General features: G+C 45.3%; 1 protein-coding gene across 4 annotated transcripts in view; it reads right to left on the bottom strand.

The window, feature by feature from the left end:
- The window catches only part of Smg6 (SMG6 nonsense mediated mRNA decay factor), a 240,791-nt gene that overhangs the window by 18,572 nt on the left and 196,329 nt on the right, over positions 1-25,890 (bottom strand). For all 4 annotated transcript variants that reach the window (XM_090350422.1, XM_090350424.1, XM_090350425.1 and 1 more), the window contains exons 14-15: positions 7,390-7,566; positions 2,135-2,281 (exon numbers count right to left, since the gene is read on the bottom strand). In XM_090350422.1, coding sequence (XP_090206548.1) covers positions 2,135-2,281; positions 7,390-7,566 — 324 coding nt within the window. The remainder of the gene's footprint in view (positions 1-2,134; positions 2,282-7,389; positions 7,567-25,890) is intronic.

Here is a 25,890-nt window from a genome sequence, read left to right as displayed (position 1 = left end):
TTCTGAAGCTGTGTAATACAAGGCCTTGACTGCTACAATTCAAATTAAGTCCCTGAACTAGAATAGCAATGACAATAGAAATAGGAGGGAATAAATGAACAGGTAGGATCAGATAAGAATTGAATAGCATGAGCCGGGTGCAGTGGCTCACTCCTATAATCATAGCTACTCAGGAGGCTGAGATCCTAGGATCGTGGTTCAAAGCCAGCCCAGGCACTAAAGAACCTGAGACTCTTATCTCCAGTTAATCACTAGAAAATGGAAAGTGGGGCTGTGGCTCAGGGGGCAGGGTGGTAGCCTTGAGCTGAAGAGGCCAAGTCCAAGCTCCATGACAAAAAAAAAAAAAAAAAAAAAAAATAGCATGGGTAAAAAGCTAGGGTAGAACTAAAAGATGATTATTTCTCTGATATCAATTATGAAGACAACCACAAATATTTGTTAAATATCAGCTCAATTTGCTAAGACAAAGAAGTAGTAGAAAGAAAGGAGACAACAAAATATATGATAATGAGGATGGTATAACCAGCAGAGAGAAGACAATATGTTCACTCATATGTACTAAAGGAAAGAAGCTTCTTGGGCCAGGAGTTTGGCATAGTGGTATAGTGCCTGCCTAACATAAATAAAGACCCAGGTTCAATTCCTTGGTATCACATACATAGAAAAAGCTGGAAACAGTGCTGTGGCTCAAGTGGTAGAGCTCTAGCCTTGAGAAAGCCCAAGAACAGTGTTCAGACCCTGAGTTCAAGAGCCATGACTGGCAAAAAAAAAAAAAAAAAAAAAGAAAAAAGCAGCAGCTTTGGGGCTCAAAGCTACAGAAAAGCTATCTATGAGAACGACTGAAATTTGATAAAGACAGGTCCTTGGTGATTTGTGATCAAGTTCCAATAATTTCAAGATTGAGAGTCAAAATATGGAGGTAGTAAGTAGAATAAGAAGCACTTTTGGAAGACTGATGGTGAGGAAGAAAAGTACAGAAAGAGAGACTTGAGAATGAAGTTCCTTTTTGGACTACACGAATTTACAGCCACAGGAAGCTAAGCAGGCAGCCACACTATTTGTTATAATAGGCTGGTAGAGGCACTGCATATAGGATCCCAGGTGCAGCAGAACAGGAGTGTGTCTAAAGGAGGATGAATCCAAACTGCTATCACTCCCTTTCCCAGGGCAAGGCAATGAGACTGTTCTCTGATAGAGGACCCAAGTGCTATGCTACTCATTTTACCTACACTGTCTCATGCAGGCCTCTCTGAGACATGAAGAGGTAGGTGCTATTACTACTTTCACTTTGTAGATGAGAAAGGAGGCTCTGAGAGGTTAAATGAGTTACCTAATGTCACAAGGCTAATTAAATGGCAGAGCCTGGATTATGATCAGCTTTGCCTGACCTGTATTAAACCCATCTCTGGAGATGGGTAGCTGAGCAGAAGGCTGAAGATGCATCTACCCTAACAGAAACCAAACAGGGTGGCTTAATACTTCCTCATGCATACATTCTATAAAGGAGGTGAATGAGTGGCTCTTCTCTGCCTGCTATATTAGGTAAGAAAGAGACAGATCTGGGAAAGCCATACAGAAAAACTTATTGGAGGTGAAAGTTTGGGTCCCCAAGAGTGCTATGAGTAGGAAAGCCTTTTCATAGAGATTGGGTAGCTTCTCTGTGGGAGGATGGGAGGGTATCCTGTCCATTACATTGGAACATTATATCAGCATTTATCACACTCTTTCCCCATGAAGGTATTCTCTCCAGGAGAATCTGTGTATGGTGCAGAGGAACTTTGAAACCCTGAAACTGCATGAAGAACCATGTATGGTGGTATAACTGACAGAGGCTCCCTGGGGAGAGGAGCTCCCCAGATTGTCACAGTAGACCCTGACCCTGCCTTGGAGCTTGTGAAGAGGGAGTCTACAGGCATGGGAAAAGCTGCCTGAATGCAATGGTAGAGTAAGAAAACTGGGAAGAACTGAACAAGACATCTAGGGTTCTAGCTCCATTTCTTTCTCTCTTTTGGCCTTGGTCAGTAGAGGACATGCAGCTGCTCTCTGAGAAGGGCCTACATATTCCTACCATCTACCCACACCCCCCCACAGCTGGTACAGCCACAGGGATCACTCTTCTCCAGACAGGTCTCACCTGGATCTTTTCTTGGCGACGCTGCTGCTCCGCTATCTTCCTGGCTAGAGCCAGCTTCTTGGCCCGAAGTTCCCTGATGTCATCCTCACCCCCACTGCCTTCAGCTTCTGAATCTTCCTCAAAGTCTTCAATCACCACGTCTTCCTCCTTTGGATGATGAAGACCACAGGAGAGAGAAGATGAGAGCCAGGTACTTCCTGAATCGTCCCTCTGCCGCCCTGCAGCTCCAGTGCATGCTGACCAGAACCTGTTTGGCTATGGGGCCCCAGTTTATGCTTCCCTTCCTCAAGAAGAGCAGGTTGAGGAGATGGGTTACTCTTTCCCTTGAATTGCTCCCTTTTACACTGAGGGCTCCTTTCTTACATGGTCACACTTAAGTCACTCACAATTATACCTGTACACTTGTATGCTTGAGCTTACACTCCCTATTCTTCCTCATTCACATTTATAGAGTCAAATTTTGGACCTGTTTTCATTTTGGAATCACCAATGATTCAAAAGGGTAAATAACAGGGAAAGCTCAACTGCCCAATTTAAATTTAATTCATGCTAATGAACTGATAGGAATCAACTCTGGCCAACATCTGGGAGTTAGATGAGGAGGCTTTCTTGCCCCAGAGAGCATGAGGAGCAGATGCTGCAGCTCAGCAGACCTTGCTCTGGTTTCTTTTTAAGACCATAGCCTGGTGGTGTGTGGGGACTGCTTGGCCCCATTACAGGAATTCACATGACATGGCCTCATTCAGCTGCCCTTCCAGATCTTGGGCAGGGAAGGAGGTGGCTAGCTAACTTAAGGAGCAGCTTATAAAGCAAGCACAGCCTTCCCCAGGGATGGCACCTCCCTGATTGCAGCCTCAGCTCTCAACAGCATTACTCCCCGGGTGGTCCCAGCTCCATTCCTTACTCTCTCACTTTTGGCCTTGGTCAGTAGAGAACATGCAGCTGCCCCAGAGAGCTTCCTTTGAGGGACAGAGTCAGTGAGGGTACAAGCAGAGCGATTCGGTGGGAGATGATTCCTATGATTGTAATAGGATTTTGATAATGATAACTACATCCACAGCTACCATCTACTCAGGGCTTCTTATTAGCCAGGTGGTGAGCGTTGCATTTTTCTTTTCTTTTTTTTTTTGCCAGTCCTGGGCTTGAGCTCAGGGCCTGAGCACTGTCCTTGGACTTTCTCAAGGCTAGAGCTCTACCACTTGAGCTTCAGCACCACTTCTGGCTTTTTTCTATGTATGTGGTACCGAGGAATCGAACCTGGGTCTTCATGCACGCTAGGCAAGCACTTTAACCACTAGGCCAAACTCCCGGCCCCTGCATTTTTCATATATTAATTTATTTAATCCTTACAGTGGCCTATGGAATAGCTGCTCTAACTATCTCTGGTGTGTGTGTGTGTGTGTGTGTGTGTGTGTGTGTGTGTACGCACACACAGTACTAGGGCTTGACTTTAGGGTTTTGTACTCTTGGCTCAGCTCTCCCCCCCACCCCCCCCCCCCCCCCCGAGGCCAGTGCTCTACCATTTTCAGCCATATTCCACTTCCAGTGGGCGTTTGCTTGCCTAGCATACATGAAGCCCTGGGAGAAGGCTAGAAATGGTGCTGTGGTTCAAGTGGTAGAGTGCTAGCCTTGAGCAAAAGCAGCTCAGGGAAAGTACCTAGGCACTGAGTTTAAGACTGGCAAAAAAAGAAAAAAAAAAAAGTCTCAGGGCCCAGAGTTTGACCTAGTGGGCCCATTGGTAGAGTGCTTGCCTAGCATGCACAAGGACCTGGGTTCAATTCCTCGGCACCACATACACAGAAAAAAAGGTCAGAAGTGATGCTATAGCTCAAGTGGTAAAATACTAGTCTTGAGAAAGACCAAGGACAGTGCTCAGGCTCTGAGCTAAAGCCCAGGACTGGCAAAACAAAAAACAAACAAACAAAAAAAAAAAACCCTTGAAGACAAGAAGATATCTATGTTAGCTTCAAACTGTCATCTCAGATCTCAGCTTCCTGAGCAGCTGGGATTGCAGATGTAACCCACTGGTGCCTGGCTTCCAAACCTTCTTTATAAAATTAAAATTTAGAGAAAGTCAACCTATTCACTATTACATAGGTAGTAGCTGGCCAAGAAGAGATTCAGATCCAAGCAAATCTGACTTCAAAGGCTGTACCCTGGAAGGCACTGGTGACCCACAACTGTAATTGTAGCTACTCAGGAGGCTGAGATCTGAGGATAGCAGTTTGAAGCAAGTCTGGGCAGGAAACTCTTTAAGAGTCTTATTGCTAATAAACTACCAAAAAGCCAGAAGAGGAGCTGTGGCTCAAGTTGTACAGCACTAGCCTTGGGCAAAAAAAGCTCAGAGATCAGGAGGCTGAGATCTGAGGATCACGGTTCAAAGCTATCTTGGGCACTAAAGTCTGGGAGACACTTATCTCCAATTAACCGCTAGAAAACAGGAAGTGATGCTGTATCTTGAGGGATAGGGCAAAGGCCTTGAGCTGAAGAGCTCAGGGACAGCGCCCAGGCCCAGAGTTCAAGCTCCACAACCAACAGAAAAACAACAACAATAACAAAAAGTTCAGAGCTTGGCCTAGTGGCAGAGTGCTTGCTTAGCATGCACAAGGACCTGGGTTCGATTCCTCATACATAGAAAAAAAAGCTAGAAATGGTGCTGTGGCTCAAGTGGTAGAGCTCTACCTTGAGAAAGTCCAAGGACAGGGCTCAGACCCTGAGCTCAAGCCCAAGACTGGCAAAACAAACAAACAAACAAACAAAAAGCACAAAAAAACAACCAAGCTCAGAGACAATGCGGAGGCCCTAGGACCAGTACAAAACGAAGAAGAAAAAAGTCTGTGTCCTTACTAATCATAACAAGCAAACCCATCGGAATGAAGGATTCATGAATTGAGGCAGAAGGCTGAGACTCAGCTCTGTCAGGTTATTCTAGACTGTTCTCTTCTTCTGAGTGTGCTGTTCTTGTCAGAGGTGGTTAAGTGGGTGAGTAGGTAGGTAATTAGGGGAGCAGGGTCCATGGAAGATGGTTGTTTAGGCAGTATTCCAGAACTAGACTCTGTCCTATTCACAAAGAAAAATGTCTGAAGCATCTTCTACCTCCTACAATGGTCTCAGTGACTTGTTTTGTCTGAGGGAGGGATGAGATCTAAGGATGGGGCTAAAACTGCTGCTATCTGGAGAGGTCTAGGGGTCTGGGTGCTATTCCTGGGCACCACTCATTTGTTAACCCCCAGCCATGGGAAGGAGGAAGACTGAACATTTGCTTCCTTGTTCTTGGGGCTAACCAGAATAGGAGCAAGTGCAAATAGGATGCCTGCTCGCCCTATGAGGGAACAGTGCCCCTGCCTGCTTGGACCAGCGATGCACAGGGTTATCATAGGCCTGAAGTGAGCTGGATTAAGGTCAAATGAGGGTCAGAGAAGCTTGTCTGAGGTTTGCTTAGCTCTCATAGCAAACGAGGAAGTGCAAGGTTATGAAATTACACACACCAGGGTAAGTAGGGTTTCCCAGAGACCACTAACATAAAGGAACCCAGGAGGTTCGTGGGAAAAGGAAGAAGTGGGCAGCCTGGTGTGGGTCACAAGCATTTGCCTGGTCAGTAAGCCTCAGAAGGAGGCAGAGCTAAGATCAGGGCACTGCTGAGATCTAGGTCCAGAGAGCTGGTCTGCTCGTTTTTAAGAGAGGAGACACTCCTTGTCTAACTCAGCTTGTCCTGCAGACTCCACTGGCTGGAGGTACCTCTTATGGCCAAGCTTATCCTCCATGTTTATCCCTGCCTTCCAGTGTAGGTGAGACAAAGGACAGAAACACAACTTTCTGTCCCAATCTTCCCACACAGTGCCTGGGAGTATGGTGCTACTACTCTGAAAGCCTTAAGTATGGACATCCCAAATGGCTTTGGCAACTCCACTGTCTCCTCCCATGTGGACAGCTCATTCTTTCCAGTTATTCCCTGTCCAGGTTTCATCTGGAGAGTCTGGAGTCATGGGCTCAGCTATACCCCTGGAACCACCTCTGTCCTGGAAGTGGAGTGCTGTGTCATCAAGCATGGGGTGGGGTTCTCCAGCTATCCCAATGAAACCAGGCCAAGACTGCTGCTCTGAAGACTCTGTTCCAAAGGTGGCCACTCTATCACTGCCTCAGATCCCAAATGACAGCTTCCAGCTGACATCTGGCTTCCTTGGCCTGTTGCTGATTTCATCGGTGCACCCCGCCCTGCTCCACCGGGCGCTTGAGACTGCTGCAGGCCAAATGACTGGGTTGGCCTATGGGTGACCTGGCCTCTGGCTAGAATTGCTTCCGTCCCTTTCTTCATTCCCACATTCCTTCCCACCTAAGACCCCTGTTTTTAACATAGTGGGAGAAAGGAAGAAAAAAATCAACCTTCAGGCAAAAGAGAGATATGTGTGCACAACCCCACAGAATTATCTACACCAAGATGCATAGCAGGGAGGATGGCAGTGATGTTAAATGCACAAATACTCCAACACTGTCACACACATTGTGCTAAGAACCCAGAGACAGCAGAAGAGCTGGCAGCAGTGTTCACTTAAACCGACACACAAACCAGGCAATGTAGGCCCACTTCAATATCAGCCTCGGAAAGACACACACGAGGGGTAGGGCAACTCTCAGTGAGGTTTGTAGCAGTGGGTACACAGGCTAGAGCACACATGTACAGTGTCTGGAGTAAAGCAAGGGCTACAGGAAAAACCAAGGGCAAACAAACAAGAGGAGAATTCCTTAATCACATCAGGATGTGCAGGAGGGAGGGAAGGAGAGAGGGAGCCAAGGAGGGAGAGGAGCCTGGGGGAGGGGTGATTTTCCACCCAGGGCCAGCAATGTCAGCTTTTCCTGTATGTGTGCTGAAGGCTGAAGTTCAGGCCTGTGCTACACTGAACACTGTACATCTATAAACTTGATCCTCAGCCTGAACTCTAACACCCCCCTCTCCCCACTCCCTTTCCTAAGCCTCCAGAGCTGCACATTATTAAACTCTTTTCTTTCGTTCCCTCCTTTCTCATCCAGTGCAACATTAAAAAGAAGCATCTGGAACTTGTACTATAGTGAGATGTAGGCAAAGGAGGTGGACTGGCAGTAAGGCATACCAGCAGAGTGCAATCTCAAGAAGCTGGCTGTCCCATCAACAGAGACACTGCTCTGCGAGGTTATAAATAATCCCAAGGAGAAGCTGCAGTCTGGGCAGGGGGAGGGGAGCCTTCCCCCTGCCACAGTGGGCTCTTCCCGAATAGTACCTCATCTTCCAGTTGTTTTCCCTCTTGGCTTCCCATTTCCTTTCCCATGGTGTCTGGGACTGGTGCCACTGACACATATTTTCCACCCTTGAATGCCAGCAGAGGCTCTTCTTGTCCACAAAGGGCTTCCAGAAAATACTTCAGCACTGTGACCCTTTTGCAGTCGGCTGCAATAACCTACAGGGTGGGAGAAGAGAAGAAAAACAGCATTTTGTGAAAGGCAAGATGAAGCTGAGAGACACTTGCTGCAGGGCACACGGGAAGCGTGTGGAAGTTACTGGGAAGGGAGGCACTCTGAGCAGCAGGAGTGTGCGTGTGTGAGTGTAAGGAGGTGAGAGAGGGCCAAGGACCAAGGTCTTCCGAAGGAAGGAAGTCACAGGGTTGCTCCTTAGGTCATCCCTAGGGCAGCAGACAACCCCAGGACCAATGCCAGGTGCCCTTGGGTGCTTTGCTTTTTACCAAAGTCCCGATATAAAAAAGGGGATCAATTAAATTCTTCTGAGTTTGGAATCCCATCCACAGGAGGGAGGGGAGAGCACAATGCACTTGCTGGCGCCCCTTGCTGCCCCTCCCCAGGTTCCCTCCAGGAGAACTTGCAAAGTGAACGTCTGGAGCTTTCTTAGCTGTTTCATCTCAGCCAGGTCATTTTGAACCTCTCTGAGAAGTTTCTGCCCTACCTAAAAGCTTCTTATGCCCACGGGACTGGGGTCAGGCAGGACACTTTCAGGAGAGGTGGGCAGAGCAGGTGGGATGTTTTATAAAAGCTCTGTTCTCCAGGGTTAGATCAGTCGCTGCCATGTAGCCATAGCAACACACACACATGCCGGTACTGTCAGATAAACAGTGGCTCATGTAGCTGACAGGAAACCCATTGTCTGAGGCCTTCCCTGTGAGACTACATACATACACACATACATACATACGTACATACATACATATATACATATGCCGTCACCCTCAGCCTATCTAAGTCATTTGCACCCTTCTCTAGTCTTGCTACTGGATGCCCTTCTAGTCCTCTCTCTGACCTCTGGCAGATGCACACCAAGGGATCTCAGAACCTGAGAGTGGCTCCACATGGGAAACACACTGCAGTGGCTAGACACGCCACCGAGGGCGGTGGCCCCCACACCATCAGTCCAGGCTGCACTGTATGCCCATACTTTTTTTTTTTTTTTGCCAGTCCTGTGGCTTGAACTCAGGGCCTGTGCTACAGTGCCACTTCTGGCTTTTTCTGTGTATGTGGTATTGAGGAATTGAGCCCAGGGCTTCATTCATGCTAGACAAGCACTCCACCACTAAGCCACATTCCCAGCGCCACACTTCTTTTTCTGTCTTCCCATTTCTGAATGTGAAAAAGACTCAGATCTGCATCATGCAGTAAAGTCCACTATGGAGACTGAATTGGTTCATTTTGTGGGTGCACATACTACTTCCCTCATCTAAGGACAAGCCCTCTGGTGGCAAAGATGATATCCTATACTGTTCACACTTCACTGGCAAGGGCTGGAGAACAAGTTGGACACATAGTAGGTCCATAGCAAGGAGAAACTGAGCTGGGCAAACAAGGAGATGATGCAGGCATGATCCGTGTTCTTCAGGGTACTGTGGAAATGCATGCCACTCAGCCAGGTGGGCTGGCCAGGGGAAGTGCAGGACACACCATCACCTGTGTGTCCAGTGGCTAGTCTTTGTCTTCCCAGCCTTGGCCCTACTCACCAGGGCCCTGCGATCACTGTAAGCTGGAATCTCAGGCTAAGTAGTATAATCACCTCTACCTGCAAGCCTGGCTCCAAAACAGTTATCTTCTACCACAAGGGGGTTTAGAAAAAGGAAAGCCTCCTGAGGTTAGGGTACCTGGCCCTAGGCTTACCTTCCTGAAGGAGGAAGGAAGGCCCTGCCTTGGGTCAGGTCAGGTAACCATGGTTCCACAGTGTGTATTCAAACATGTGATGAGGAAGGCTAGAAATACAGAAGCAGGGGCTAAAAGGCATTAAAGAACAGAGCTGAAATGAGTAATAGCCTGGCAGGCAGCACGCACAGTGGCCTCCCTGCATCCCCAGCCTCTCACTTACAGAGGAAACTTCTGCATTTCCACAAGGCTGCCAGTTTCCTCTCTGTGGTCTAATTTTAACCACCTTGTCGTTACAGTGTGTGTCAGCCACCTGACCCTACTATGACCTCTGACCTTACACCCCAGCTACTGCTTGCACTATGGAGAATTATGTAATGGGTCTAGGACTTTCCTTTTTGGCATGAGGCAGCTGCCACTGAATGGAGAGGAGGTAGAGGTGAAGGGATGAGAAGAGGGTGGAGAGAGGACATTATAAACTTGAGATGGGCGTTGGCTCACCTGGGCAACCACAGGAACTCTTGCTGAGTTTATAGTAGAAATCTACCCAGGGAGAAGAGTGTGCTGTGAGTGTGTCTTCAGATGGGTGGCCAGGAGAGTCATTACTGTTAGGGCACAGGATGGGTGGTAGGCTGTATAGCTCAGGAAAAGTATGTGAATCCTGGCCAACAGGGAGAAAGGCCACATGTGTGGACGTGGGACTCCTGGAGATGGGGATTTCCAGGGCCCAGCAGGACCCTGGGCGGCAGACATCCTGTGCCTGCCTGCAGCACATCCTTAGAGGCTCAGTGGGAATTGTCCATCATGTGGCAGATCAAGCAAAAACGAGTCTTCCTCTACCCTGTTTTTCATTTTCCATGCTTTCTGCATGCTACTTCATGATTCTTCTTCTAGAGCAAGGGCACTACTGTCGAACTGACCAAAAAGGCTTTCTTCTGTTGGTGTCTTTCAGCTGGTACTAAGAATCTGCTAACTGTTTAGAGAGAAAATTCATCAAGTCTTTCAGGAGTGTCCTCTCTGCTTTACAATCCAGCCAGCAGGGAGGACAGCAACAGTTGGACACATTCTCCTAAGGACAGTGAGAAATGCAGCATTTGAGCTATTTAGTAGGCAAGGAAGCTGAGAGCAGAAATGTTTGGGGCTAGTCCAGCGTCTAGAGAAACCTACTGTCATGTGGCTTTTTGTGGGGTAATACTGGAAGAGTCAACCTAGGACTAGGGGAGAAGACCCCAACGCCCTTCCCTGTAGTGTTCTCCAGAAGGCTTGTGGAAATAGTCTCCTATTCCAAGTCTCTAGTAGTAAAGTCAGGGCCATACAACAAAACCCAACAAAGAGAAGAGAAATGCAAGCAGTTTAATATGGTTAATAAGGCTTTCAAACAGCCTGCAAAAAGCAAACTCCAAGATTATCTGCTTGTCCAAGGAGGCCTTCCTGGAAGGAGAGGGGTTAATGCTAGGTTCCCTGCATGGAGAGGAAGGAGTCCAGATGAAATCTATGACATAATCCCCACAGTAACTCTGTTCATGAGCACATTTTTTCCATTTTGTATCAATGAAAAGCTGAGAATGTAAAAGGTATATGTTCACTGCAACATGGGCAAACACTAGGCTCTTTAGAGGAGAAAGAGCTGGGGAAGAGAAGCTTCTGGGATGGTGATAGTTGGGGCTGGACTAGGGCTAAAAGTAGACAAAGTACTGCTGGCTTGAGAATCTTTTTAGTGCATCTTCTTGGTGGCAGTCCTGGGCCTTCTTCAGGGAGATCCAATGTAGGGGATTATCAAGAACTCCAAATAAAATAAAATAAAATGAACAAAATGTTCACATGAATCATTCCAGTTCTAAACAAAAAACTGGGACGTTAGATCAGGGAAGAGCTGAAAGAAAGGCACCTAAAGAAAGCCCCTTTCTTTTCCCCTGAACATTATCTGAGGCAGCTTGCTCCATCTATCCGCAGGAACTGAAACCTTGAGTTTCAGGGCTCCAGTTATCACCCCATCAGGTCCACACGCAAAGAACCAAGCAAAAAGGAAAACTGAAAGCTCAATTGTGAGGAGATGATACTGGCACCTGTCCTGTTCTAGGCTCAGTTCCTTAGTGACATAATGTGAGCTAGCAGTAGGGGAGTGGGAGCTGGGAACAAGGAGAAAGCTAGGTCTTGAGAAAAGTAGGAAGAAACCTCTAGGCTGAAAGAGAAGTCTGGCTTACTGGTCTTCCTAAGTGGGAAGGTGGATTTGTTTTCAAAATTCATTTTGAAATTTTGAAAAATGGCAACTCTCCACAGCCACCCTGCAGGGCCCAGCCCAGCCTGGACACAGATGTCCAAAGGTGGGGAAGGGTGGGAGAGGAGGAAGGTGGAAAGAGGATGAGACAGAAAAGGAACTGATCACCAGACAACAAATATTAATGTACAGTTCCAAGGCTGCACCGTGGAGCAGCCTCTGTGTAGCCAGGGAATATGAGAAGGGGTTGGAGAGCTGAACCAGGCCTCTGGATACAAGCTCTAGAGAAAGAGGAACTCACGGTATTTTTATTGGGTCTTTGTTTCTCCAAACAAGCCTCTTGGAAGGCATGGTAAAACAGTTGCTAGTCATTTTGTAAGCCTTCTTTTGCTGAACTTCTGGTTTGTGAGAATCAGAATTTAAACCTGCACAATCAACCAGTCCTTTTTTTTCTGATCTTAAAAAGTCTAACTTGCTACTACTCCTCTGGTTAAAGAGAAAAATCACACAGGTTCCCCCACAAACTCAAATTTACAGGTTGTTTTTCTTGTTGGTCTTAAATGGAGCCAATTATTCTCACATTTGTTGAAACCTTCAATCAAACTTTACAGCTTGTTAATTTTACAGAATGTCCTCAGAGCAAATAAGATGCAGACAGGAAAAGCGAAGTCTTGCTAAGATTATTAAGAAACCTTAAAATAGCCTTCAAATCTACCACCAAGACTGGTAAAATACAGGCTGCTTGGCTGGCTTCTGAGTTCAATTAGCAATAGGCTAATTATCATCTTTAATGAGCCAAACCTATAAGATTTGCTACAAGGCTAATATGTTTTCACAAACCAGGAACTTCTAACTATGCACATCTCACCCTCACAGGAGACTGAAGGGTGGAAAGCACAATTCTGTGCAGGCCAAGGGTGGGTCAGCCTGAGAAGGATCTGCCAATGAAAATTCAGACACAGAAATAAAGAATACCACACAGGGAATCCTCTGGAGCTGGGAAGACAGAGGAAATGGTTTGTTCACATTCCTAGGGGGAGGGGCTTCCTGGCAGGGAGCAGACTCCTGGCAGGAGAGTGGCTAGAAGGATGCACAATCACTCAGATGACAGATACAGCACTTCAGGACAGGGAGACATTTACTCGTAGCCAACCTGAACCACAGCAAGTTGATTTGGAAAGGAGAGAGAGGGTTAGGGGTTAAAGGGGGGAAGATGTGCTGAAGTCAAATGACCATGGGTCAGAAGAAGAAAAATGAGTCTTGAACTGGATACATCTTTGGAGAACTCTAGGGCATACATACTGCCCAAGGGATCAACTCAGACAGCCCCTTTCTCTTTCTGCTGCATTGTGGTCTCATTTTTATGCAAGGCACAAAGCATAGGCCACTTCCTCAGTCACGCTATGTGTGTGTGTGTGTGTGTGTGTGTGTGTGTGTGTGTGTGTGTGTGTGTGTGTGTGTGCGCCAGTATTGGGGGGGCTTGAATTCAAGCTCTCCCCTTAGTTTTACCCCTTACCATTTTCGGCTTTATTGCTGATCTGAGCTGAGTCTCATGGATTTGTCTGCTTGGGCAGGTTTTGAACCCAACTCTCATATCTCAGCCTCCAGAATAGCTAGGATTACAGTCATGAGCCACTAGCTTCTGGTTTTCCTAAGTCACTTCCAAATTCAATGTCCAGAAATAGTTCTAGTCCTCTGGCTGGCTTGAGTCACAGCTACAACACTCTTCCATTATATGGGTCAAATTGGTTTATTTTCTTCTCAGTGGAGATAATATGGCTCTCACTAATCAGCTGGCATTAAACAGCTGCCTGTTCTCAGAGTGGTGAGTGACTTGCTGTCCTTACCCATATCCTCATGTGTATACAGACAAGTATACCAGCAATTAAGTCTTCTAAAGGTAAGTAGATAGAACTTGCAAATGGCTGTGATGAGGTTACTATAATAGTTTCATTAAAGATTCCATAGGCACTTGGCTATTGGAAATAGACTGTGTTCATACTGGAGGGAAAGCCAGGGGGAAGTGAGGCGCTTCCCTGCATGGAACACACATGCAGAGGGGAGGAAAAGTACAAAAGGAAAAATGGATCAGTTATGGCAAGAAAGAAGCCAAGACAGCACAGAATCCTCTGTCCCTGAACTCCTTTTTGCTCAAGGCTAGTGCTCTACCATTTGAGCCACAGTACCATTTCTGGTTTTTTCTGTGCTTAATTGGAGAGAAGAGTCTCACTGATTTTTCTGCCTGGGCTGGATTCGAACAGTGGTCCTCAATCCTAGCTATTCCTCGTGAGTATCTAGGATTACACGTATAAGCACTGGCACCTGGTTTCTGAGTTCAAGCCTTAACTGCCAGGTCCTTTCGTGCCCAGGCAGGCTGGCTTTGAACCTTGATCTTCAGATCTCAGCCTTCTGAATAGCTAGGATTTATAGGCATGAGCCACTCCACCTGGCCTAACTTCTACTTCTTACTTCTGTGTCTACAGACACATAAGATCCTGTTTGCTCTAGTTGGTAGCACGTTTAGAGAAAATACAAACCAAAAATTGAGCAAGATGTCTGAGCCTACTTAAGTACTCAATAACAGGTAATTGATATTTTTCCCCCCTCTCCTCTGTTTCATTTTGCTCGGGGCAAGAACAGTATTATGTCTAACATCACTGAGAGGGTTGGAAGTCAAACTCAGGCAAGATGGGAGCATGGAGCTAGTACAGAGCCAGGTATTGGAGGAGGGGCCTGGAATGCTCACCTGGCTGTTGAAGCTGCTGAAATACTGTATTCAGGCTGAAGCAGCCAGAGACTAGACTATCCAGTAAGTCATTTGTCAGAGGGAAGGTCTGGCTTCTCTATTTAACAGACCTTTCCTTCACTTTTTTGGGGGAGGGGGATGAACATGGGGGTGGAGGAAGGCAGTATTCAAGTTTGAACTCGATGCTCTGCACTTCCTAAACAAGTACTATACCACTTGAGACATCCCTCATCCCAGATGTTTTTTGGATAGGGTTTCAAGCTTTTTGCCCAGGGTTAGCCACAATTTGTTCCTGCCCCCATACTTCTTGAGAAGCTGGGATTATAGGTATGTATCACTACATCCAGACCTCCCTTTCCCTATTTTCCAGAAAGACCTAACCCTATGAACTTGGGTTTTAGGACAAGTATGCCATCAATACCTATCAGAATTAAAATCTGGTGATAACCCAAAAGTGCCTTGCCACCTTGCTCTTTCACTGTGTGTGTGTGTGTGTGTGTGTGTGTGTGTGTGTGTGTGTGTGTGTGTGTGTGTGTGTGTGTGTGTGTGTGTGTATGTGTTGGGAGGAGGTAGCTTTGCCTTTGTTAGTGGTATCTTCCTTGAATAAGACCCAGCAGGATCTTTGCCTCGGGTCTCCCCAAATGGAAGTAATGATGAGAAAATCTCAACTATGGTTATTTTCTACCCCCTTGAATTTCCTGAGGTTGGACATCTTGAACAAAGCCAGTTTGGAGCCTAGTCTTCGCTGGGCCAAGTGCAATTTGCTCTTTGTGAACTGTTCCTCATGGAAAGAAACTATCATCTCCTCTTAGAGCTGTGAGCTCCGCTATTCCAGCAAGGTGCACCCTGAATAGTGAGGGCACTAAAGAGAGCAGTAGCTTGGGCTGCAGTCCAATCCTGCTTCCCCTGCAGTGTGTTCCAGCGCAGCCACCCATGTTGGCAGAGGTTGGGGCGGATACTGGCACTGCCAACACAAGCTTTTTAGGTCTTGCTTTTGCTGGTCTGAAACCTGGAACTCAGGCACTGGGGCCCTCACTCACTGAACCAGCAGGGGAGGCTACAAGCTCAGCCCCTGGGGATGCAAGTCTGGTGTCTATCTCAGTCTGCAAATATCTACAGTATTTCTACACTGCTAGTTAGTTCTGGGCAGAATCACTGAATCTCAGGATCTAGTCACTCTGAACCAAATTCTTACTGCCTTCCAGACAGCCAGGCCCAGGAGGCTACTCCTAAGGTTTGTGTTCATGCTCCCTTGCTAGATCGGTATCTAGTTTTATTTATTCTGTGTAAAGAGTGTCCTTTATGAGACATCAGTGGTATTCAGCAACATATTTATATTCAATGCTAAGTGTCTACTGTGTGGTAAGGAATTCAGTGAAGAACAAGGTGAAGTCCCTGCTCTAGTAGGGGAGGATTCATACAAGGTAAGATCAAAGGATTAAATCAAGAGAAAACTGTGCTTGCCTGCCATTACCTATAGCACCAAGAAAGGCAGAATTTTTTTCCCTCAAGGGAAGAAGAAGATATAAAACAGAGATCTGCTTCTTTATGCTTTCAGCGGATGATCTGATGACGTCACGATGGAGACTTCCCTTGGGCTCAACCTTGCTAGGAGATGAATCCCAACCTATCTCCATGCTTCACGTTCTGGTAAGGCCTTTTCTCCTTTATGACCCCCGAGCCCCCACAGGACACTACTGTACTAACTCCAGACTCCAGGCCCCAGGCAATGAGTCTACAGTCTACTGTCCTCACAGGCCATTTGGTCATAGTTTGTTTTTTGTTTTGTTTTTTTTAAACAGACTTTGTCTTTATGGACTCACTTTACCTTATTCTTTCACTTTTAAGCATGATTAAAAAAAAGTGTGTGTGTGTGTGTGTGTGTGTGTGTGTGTGCTGGGGCTTAATTTCAGAGTCTTTTACTTGAGCCATAGCTCCACTTCTGGCTTTTTGCTGGTTCATTGGAGATACGAGTGTCATGGGCTGGGTTGGCTTCAATTCTCAGATCGCATCCTCCTAAGTCGCTAGGATTACAGGCACGAGTCACAAGTGCCTAGCAAAACTTTATTCTTTTTTCTGGGCACTGGTGGCACACACCTGAAATCTTAACTATTCAAGAAATTGTGATCTGAGACCTGAGGATATCAGTTTGAAGCCAGCCTGGCAGGGAAGTCTGTGAGACTTATGTCCACTAAACTACCAAAAATCCAGAAGTGGAGCTGTGGCTCAAGAGCTAGAATGCTAGCCTTGAGCAAAGAGAATGTCAGGGCCAGCACCGAGGCCTTGAATTCAAGCCCCAGGATCAGTACATATACATACACACAAACACACACACACAAACAAAAAAAACCCCAAACATCAAATTTTTTTTTTGGGGGGGGGGGGTCAGTTGTGGGGCTGGAACTTAAGGCCTGGGCACTGTCCCTGAAACTCTTTGTGCTCAAGGCTAGCTCTACTACTTGAGCCACAGAGCCACTTCTGTTTTTTGAGTGGGCTAATTCGAGATAAGAGTCTCATAGGGGCTTTTTTTCCTGGGGGCTGGTTTTAAACCATGATCCTCGGATCTCAGCCTCCTGGGTGCTGAGTCACTAGCATCAGGCAAAATTTTTTTTGTAAATTAAAAAAAGTCTCAGGCTGGGAGCGTAGCCTAGTGGTGGAGTGCTTGCCTAGCATGTACAAAGCCCTGGGTTCCATTCCTCAGTACCACACACACAGAAAAAGCCAGAAGTGGCGCTGTGGCTCAAGTAGCAGAACACTAGCCTTAAGCATATAGTGTCCAAGGACACCGCCCAGCCCTGAGTTCAAGCCCCAGGACTGGCATTTAAGTAGCACAGGCTGGCATTGAATATGCAATCCTCCTGGTGCTGCGATTATAGTTACTCAGTCTGCTAGGTAAAATGATTTACACCTGCAATCCTAGCTATTTGGAAGGCAGAGATGGAAGGAACACAATTTCAGATAGCCTGAAAAAAAGTCATGGAGACCCCCCCCCACCACCTAAATAGAGAAAAGCTGGGCATGGCAGTGTATATCTTAGCTATGCAAGGAAACATAAATGGGAAGATCAAGGTCCAGGTCAGCCCGTGTATATAAAGGACTGGAAGCACGGCTCAAATGATGGAGTGTCTGCTTAGCAAATGCAAGCTTCTAAGTTCAAATGCCACTGCCAAAAACGGGGAGGGGCGGCTTTTGAAGAAGTCATTTAGTTTTTGTCTATTCTGCCAGGTACTCCTGGTATGCCATACCTCTTGCCCTAGCATGTGAGAGGGACTATGCTAAAGATCCTGGGTATACAAAACAGAACAAGGCCAATACAGTTCTTGACTTCATAGGACTTTCTGTCCATGAAGAGGGTTCTAAAGAAACTTGAAAACTACAGATTCTCTCTTCAGCCCCAGGGGTTAGGCTTATAATCTGTTAATTGTGTCTGACTCCATTAGCATCCCTCAAGTCTATGTTACTCATCTGCTATAACTTGAGCTTCCTGTCCTCTAGGGCTGGGAGGGGCTGTAAAAGAAAAAGTACCTGTTCTGAGAATCCCTTAGTGATACAACTCTTTCTTGAAATTTTAGGTAAAAAGTTTCAGGACTTCAGAGAAGCTTTTAAACTCAATCATTACTTAATATTAAGTAATCAACTTTTATTATCTGTGTAAACAGATTTTTTTTAAACTGGTAAACTTTCAGTGCTTATCATGCAATATGGTAAGTTACTGTCTTATATATAAGAGAGTTCATTTCCTAGGAGTAACACATTCCATATTCTGGAATCTTCTAATTGGTAGAAGTGCCTAATGCTTGTCTTCCTGCTTCCCTCTGTGCATTTACCAGGAGCTTGAACTCAGGACCTTATGTTCTTCATCCCTGGCTTTTTGCCTGTTAAAAGGAGATCAGAGTTTCTTGAATTTTGTCTGCTCTAGCTAATTTCAGCTTTGATCCTCAGATCTCAGCTTCTTGAGTACCTAGGATTGTTAAGTGTGAGCTACTGACTCAGATTTTTTTTTTTTAAAGATCAAATCTGTCTTCTAATCCTTTGTGCGTGTGTGTGTGTGTGTGTGTGTGCGCGCGCTCGCGCGCCAGTCCTGGGCTTCAGCTCAGGGCCTGAGCACTGTCCTTGGACTTTCTCAAGGCTAGCGCTCTACCACTTAAGCGTCAGCACCGCTTACGGCTTTTTTCTATGTATGTGGTACCGAGGAATCAAACCCGGGTCTTTGTGCATGCTAGGCAAGCACTCTACCACTAGGCCAATCTCCTAACCCCTCTTCTAATCCTTTTAAATCTGTTTTCTTGGGTCCCCTATAAACTCTAACCCTTCTTCTATGTGACTAGCCTCAAATTATTGGGGGTTTGCTGAACTATACTTTCTCTAGGCTAAACAATCCTACTTCCCAGTTGCTCCTCACTTCCACAGTTTCCTCAACATCCTGCTCATTCTTTAATGTGTCTCCTAAAGTGAATGCCCGTGTGTGGTCTGGCAGTAGTGACCAGTGCAGAATAGAGTAGGCTCCATTCTGTTCTAGACCTCAATTCTATGAAGAGACTAAATGACATCACTTTGTTGTTTACCACCTTGAACTCCTGACAAGCGCTGAGTTCGATTTCTAATCCAACTGTTTTGACTTATGTGGCTAAATCATGTCTCTTCCCACTGAATGTAAAACCTACATTATTTTTCAGGGTCTTTTCAGCTGTATATTTATCCCTGTACTGCATGTTTTACTGTATTCTTGTTTCACCGAGCTCTACTCTAGATCCAAGAACATGTTATCTGAAAATGTGCAACCCCTCAAGCTTATACCATCAATAACTATGACCAGCTGGCTTGATTATTCTCTTCCTTACCTTTCTCTCAAATGATATCTTTTGATTTTTCATAGTTTTTTTTTCCCCCCAGTCCTGGGGCTTGAACTCAGGGTCTGAGTACTGTTCTTGGGTTTTCCCAAGGCTAGCACTCTACCATGTGAGCCACAGCACCACTTTTGGCTTTGTTTTGTATATGTGGTACCCAGGAATGGAACCCAGGGCTTCATGCATGCTAGGAAAGCACTCTCCGTAGGTCACACTCCTGGCCCTCATACAGTTCTTATAAAATTTTTTTATATTTTGGCCGGGAGTGTAGCCTAGTGGTACCACATACTCAGAAAAATCCAGAAGTGGTGCTGTGGCTCAAGTGGCAGTAACAAGTGTCCAAGGACAGTGCTCAGGCCCTGAATTCCAGCCCCAGAACTGGCAAAAACAAAACAAAACAATTAAAAAAAATTTTTTTAAACTGTTACTATAAAGCTGATATACAGCGGGGTTACATAGTCAGGCAATGAGTACATTTCTTTTTGGACAATGTCACTCATTCCTTCCCTTGCTGTCTCCCAGTTTTTCCCTCTCGCTACCCACAAGTTGTAGAGTTTACTTTCACGCAGTGTCTAGAGTACCACTGTTGCATTTGTTCACTGTTGCATTTGTCCCTAGTATATGTGTGTATTTAAAGTAAAAGCGGCCTGTAGTATCTAACATACACTACGAAAACTTGGACAATGTGAATGACTCATGGTGTAGGCAGATGGCTTCGGACCATTCCAGATGACCTAACAGGGTGCTGGCCACATTGGATATTGTGTGAATCATGCTCCCTGCAGTTGTGTAACACAGATCCCCGGGCAGATCCAGAGATGCTACTTTGCTTTGGGTGCTCCTGGAGGAGATGCAGAATCTCTAAGGAATAGGTGTCTCTTTGGCCAGGTTGCCTTCAGGGTTTCTAATGTGAAATAAGATACCACGAGAAGCCAAGCTCTGGGCATGTCTTGCCTTGTCTTAAGTGGAAGCTGTTGTTCCTGGGCAAGATACAATGGATCTTGACAAGATGTGAGGCTTAATGCTGTTCTTCAAAGCACCAATGACTTTTTGTTTTTGATGTTTTGGTTCTGGAAATCTAATCCAAGGCTTTATACATGCTAAGTGAGTGCTTTGCTACTGAGCTACATCCCCAGCAACTAATGTAATGTTCTGGAAAAAAAGAAAGAGAGAGAGAGACAAAGAAAGAATGAACAAACGAACGAAAGAATGAACGAAAGAAAGAAAAAGGAAGAGTGAAAGAAAGAAAAGAAAGAAGGAAAGAAAAGAAAAGAAATGACAGCTATATCTAGAAAACTCTCATGGCAAATTAAAATCATGGTTTATAAAAATATTCTGAGATGCCAGCTAAGGGAGAAAGCTATTTTTTTTTTTTTTGCCAGTCCTGGGTTTGAGCTCAGGGCTTGTGCGCTGTCCTTGGACTTTTCTCAAGGCTAGAGCTCTACCACTTGAGCCTCAGCACCACTTCCAGATTTTTTCTATGTATGTGGTACCAACGAATTGAACCCGGGTCTTCGTGCATGCTAGGCAAACACTCTACTACTAGGCCAAACTCGCGGCCCGGGAGAAAACCCTTTTAAGCTGCATTTTCAAGTCCTGTATTTCTAGAGTCCTGATTCTCAAATGTAGTCTGTGCTTCATAGTTGAAGACAAGACATGCTCTGCCAACTAAAAGTAATTAAAATTTATTCATAGTTTAGGTTAAGCCAAATGCCTGGCACACAGGGAAAAATCAGTTCTCTTTTTGTCATCTCTAATAACTAAAAAGCATTTTTCAAAACTACTTGCATTAGAATCACATAATTAATGAGCTTGTTAAAACTGCAGACTCCTGCCAGGTGCCAATGGCTTATACCTGTAATCTTAACTACTCAAGAGGCTGAGATCTGAGGAATGTGGTTTGAAGTCAACTTGTGAACGAAATGTCCCTGAGATTCTGAAGTGGAGCTGTGGCTCAGGTGGTACAGCATTATTAGCCTTGAGCAAAAAAGCTCAGGAACTGTCCAGACTGAGTTCAAACTCCAGGACAGGCATGCATGCACACTTGTGCACACATACATTTGCACACTTCTGGACTCCATTTTGGACTAGTGTTCCAGGTACTTATGAACACTAAAGTTTGATAATTACTGTCTTAAACACTGTAGAAGGCTTGGTGAAAAGTTATTGTAAGTTGTTAAAATACTCACAATCTTAGCCTACTCTTTAAAATGCAGCTGCATTGGGGCTGTGAGTGTGGTATAGTGGTAGAGTGCTTGCCTAGCATGCATAAAGCCCTAGGTTTGATTCCTTGATACCACATCCACAGAAAAAGCTGTAAGTTGTGCTGTGGCTCATGTAGTAGACAAGGGAGTGCCTAAGACCTGAGTCCAAGCTCCAAGACTGGCAAAAAAAAAAAAAAAAAAAAAAAAAAGCAGCTGTATTTTAGCTAAGGTGCAAATAATCTTAATTTTACATTCCCCTCGCCCACCCCCTTTTTTAGAAACAGGGTCTCATATTGCCTAGGCTGGCCTCTAGTTTCTGGGCTCAAGAAAGTCTTCTGTTTTAGGGGCCTGGAGTTTGTCCTAGTGGTAGAGTGTTTGCCTAGCATGCATGAAGACGTGGGTTTGATTCCTTGGTACCACACACACACAGAAAAGGCCAGAAGTGGTGCTGTGGCTCAGTGGTAGAGTTCTATCCTTGAGAAATGCCCAAGGACAGTGTTCAGGCCCTGAGTTTATGTCCCAGGACTGGCAAAAAAAAAAAAAAAAATTCTCTGCTTTAGCTTTCTGAGTAGCTAGGATTATAGGTATGCACCACTGTTCCAGCTTAGACCTTATACTTTTCATGGTGCCTCTAGGACCTAGAAAATTCTCAGCATCCTATGTAGCTACTATTACTCGAGTAACAGATACGAGGAAACTGAAATTGAACAGAATTAAATAACATATTCAATAGAGCTAAGATCTGAAGGCAGATGCAATAACTTCCTAGTCCAAGGCTGCAGCCACCTCACCAGAGCAGCTTTCCTAGGAAAGTGCCATTGGGCCTCCCAGGGCACAACAAAACTCACTTCGTGCTTCACTCACCCTCCAAGACTACAACTAACACTCAGTGACTGGTTAATACGTGCCAGGCACCGTGCCAAATGCTTTACTTGAACCAATTCAATCCCCACCACAACCTCATAAAGTAGGTACCTCATTACCTCAATTGTACAGAGGAGGAAATCAAGGCACAAAGAAGTGAGTAACTTGCTCAAGGTAGAAAACAGAGGGGCTGGAATGTGCCTTTGCTCTTACTATTCTAACTATCACAGCTTTCAATGGTCCAGAGCATTTATGTGCATGTGTATGAGACAGAAAAACTCACAATCTCTGCAAGGAGAAAGAGTTGACCTAGTGAGGAAAATAAAGCAGCCTCTTACTGAGGTTTTGTTTTATTTTGTTTTTGGCTGATTCTGGGGCTTGAACTCAGGGCTTAGGTGCTGTCCCTGAGCTTTTGCTCAAGATTAGACCTCTACCACTTCAGCCACAGTACCACTTCTGGCTTTTTTTTTTTTATTGGAGATAAGAATCTCATGAACCTTCCTGCCCAGGCTGGCTTGGAACCATGATCCTCAGATCTTAGCTTCCTGAGTACCTGAGATTACAGGTGTGAGTCGCAGCTGGGCTTTCTTACTAAGTTTTTGAATGAACTCCTTCTAGGCTTGGTATACTTCTCTTACTGAGGCAGCTGACTTTCCACAAGAGGTCTGGAGAATGCAAGATCTACTAGGAAGATCACCCCACAGTCTCCTAACTTGTGTGTGAACTCATTAGAAGTTACTGAACCATGTCTGCAAAATGCTAACCATTTCCAATTTTTTCTTAAGAACTTTTATTGGAACAACAGCTGGGCTTGATGGTATATAACTGTAATTCTAGCACTCAGGAGGTTGAGGCAGGAAGATTTTGAAGTCTGCCTGGATACTATAGGAAGACATGTGTCAGAAATTTTTTTTTTGTTATAAATTTTAATTTTTTTGTATTCTAGCACTGGGGCTTGAACTCAGATTCTGGGCACTGTCCCTGAGCTTTTTGTGCTCAAGGCTAGCTAGAACTCAGCTATGGCTCCACTTCTAGCTTTATTTATTTTTATTTTTTGTGGGTCATGGGGCTTGAATTTGGCCTGAGCACTGTCCCCAAGCTCCTCAACTCAAGGCTACTGCCCTACCCTTGAGCCAAGCCCCACTTCCCATTTTCTAGAGGTTAACTGGAGATAAGAGTCTCAGGTCCTTTTGTGCCCGGGCTGGCTTTGAACCTTGATCCTCAGATCTCAGCCTCCTGGCATGAACCACTTTGCCCATGCCTGGCCTGGCTTTTTTTAAAAATCATTCATTCATTCATTCATTCATTTAGTTGGGTGTGGGACTTGAACTCTGGGCCTGGGTGTTGTTTCTGAGCTTTTCAGTTCTATTTTATTTATTTATTTATTTTTATTTATTTATTTATTTATTTTTGGCCAGTCCTGGGCTTGAGCTCAGGGCCTGAGCACTGTCCTTGAACTTTCTCAAGGCCAGAGCTCTACCATTTGAGCCTCAGCACCACTTATGGCTTTTTTTTTTTTTTTTTTGCTGCCAGTCCTGGGCTTGAGCTCAGGGCCTGAGCACTGTCCTTGGACTTTCTCAAGGCTAGAGCTCTACCACTTGAGCCTCAGCACCACTTCCGGCTTTTTTCTATGTATGTGGTACCAAGGAATCGAACCCGGGTCTTCGTGCATGCTAGGCAAGCACTTTAACCACTAGGCCAAACTCCCAGCCCTTATGGCTTTTTTTCTATGTATGTGGTACCAAGGAATTGAACCCGGGTCTTCATGCATGCTAGGCAGGCACTCTACCACTAGGCCAAACTCCTGGCCCTGGCCTGGCTTTTTTTGTGTGTGGTCATTGGAGATGAGTCTCATGGACCTTCTCATCCAGGATGGGCTTTGAACCACAATTCTCAGATCTTGAGTAACTAGAATTATAGTCTTGAACCCCTGGCACCTGGATAATCATTATTTTTATGGAATATTATATTCCATAAAATGATATTATAATTCATGAACACAAGGCAATTAAAGCAAGCTAATTAACACAGCAGCTCAGGTTGCATTATTTTTAGCAGTACTAGAATTTGAACTCAGGGCCTCATACTTGCTAGGTAGGTGCTTTCATACTGCCAAGCGAAATACCTAGCCCTTTTTTGCGCTACTTATTTTTCAAGTAAGGTATTGTTTCCTGCCCAGGTGTATGCCTGAACTAGAATTCACCTATTTTTGGTTGTGATGATCGAATGCATCACCATACCCAGATTCTTCCATTGAGATAGTATTTCATGGACTTTGCCTAGTTCTGGCCTGGACCCACAATCCTTAATGTCAGCCTCCCATGAAGCTAGGATAACAAGGGCATACTACTGCACCCTGTTCTGGGTTGAAAAGGGATCTAACAAACTTTTCTGCTAAGGCTAGTCTCAAACTGCAAACCTGTTCCCAGCATCCCAAGCAGTTCAGATTACAGTCATAAGCCACTGGTGCTACTCACCTTCTCATTTCTTGTGGTAATAACCTTTGAAATTCACTCTCTTAGCAATTTTGAAAGTACTATATTAATTACATGCTATCTAGTAGCTCTAAAACTTTAAAAGAAAATAAAACAAACAAACCACACACCTCCATAAACTCCCTCTTCCTCCTGAGACTTTGTAGCTTTTAGCCATCATCTTCCATTTCCCCTCCTATCACCAGCCTCTGGTACCCATCACTGTACTCTGTTTCTTTCTTTTCTTTTTTTTAGTCATAGGGCTTGAACTCAGAGCCTGGGCATTGTCCTTGGACACTTTTTGCTCAAGGTTAGTGCTCTGCTACTTGAGCCACAGTGCCACGTCCAGCTTTTTCTGTGTATGTGGTACCAAGGAATAGAACCCAGGGCTTTGTGCATGCTAGGCAAGCACTCTACCACTAGGCCACGCTCCTGGCCCTGTACCCTGTGCCTTTATGAGTTGAATTGTTTTATATTCCACATGTAAGTTAGAATATGTAGCTGTCTTTCTATGCCTGGTTTATATTTCACTTGTGTTCTTTAATTCTATCCTTATTAGAGCAAAATTATAGCTCTATCTACCTACCTACCTACCTACCTATGTGATTGGGCTTGAATAAAGGGCCTGGGTCTGTCCCTGAGCTTTTCTGCTTAAGGCTCTACCACTTTGAGCCACAGCACCACTTCTGGGCTTCTGGTAGTTAAATGGAGATGATCTCACAGATTTTACTGTCTGCATTGGCTTTGAATCATGCTCTCAGATCTTAGCCTCCTGAGTAGCTAGGATTACAGGCATGAAACACCAGCACCTGTCCATTTTATTTCTTTTTCTTTTTCCTTTTTTTTTCCAGTCCTCTGGGGCTTGAACTGAGGGCCTGAGCACTGTCCTTGGGCTTTCTCAAAGCTAGAGCTCTACCACTTGAGCCACAGCACTACTTCTGCCCTTTTCTGTGTATGTAGTACTTTTTCTGTGCATGCTAGGAAAGCACTTGGCTCCTATGTTTTCTTTTTCTTTTTTTTTCTTTTGGTGGGTCATGGAGCTTGAACTCAACCTAGGTGCTGTCCTTGAGCTCTTCAGTTCAAGGTTACTGCCCTACCCCTAAGCCTGAACACTGTCCCTGAGCTCTTCAGTTCAAGGCTACCGCCCCACCCTTGAGCCAAGCCCCACTTCCTATTTTCTAGAGGTTAACTGGACATATGAGTTTCAGGTCCTTTTGTGCTCCGGCTGGCTTTGAACCTTGATCCTCAGATCTCAGCCTCCTGAGTAGCTAGGATTACAGGCATGAGCCACTGCCC

The sequence above is a fragment of the Megascapheus bottae genome, chromosome 17 (genome assembly GCF_031878675.1).
Source record: "Megascapheus bottae isolate mThoBot1 chromosome 17, mThoBot2.hap1, whole genome shotgun sequence".
Taxonomy (NCBI): domain Eukaryota; kingdom Metazoa; phylum Chordata; class Mammalia; order Rodentia; family Geomyidae; genus Megascapheus; species Megascapheus bottae.
This window is presented reverse-complemented; position numbering and strand designations above follow the sequence as displayed.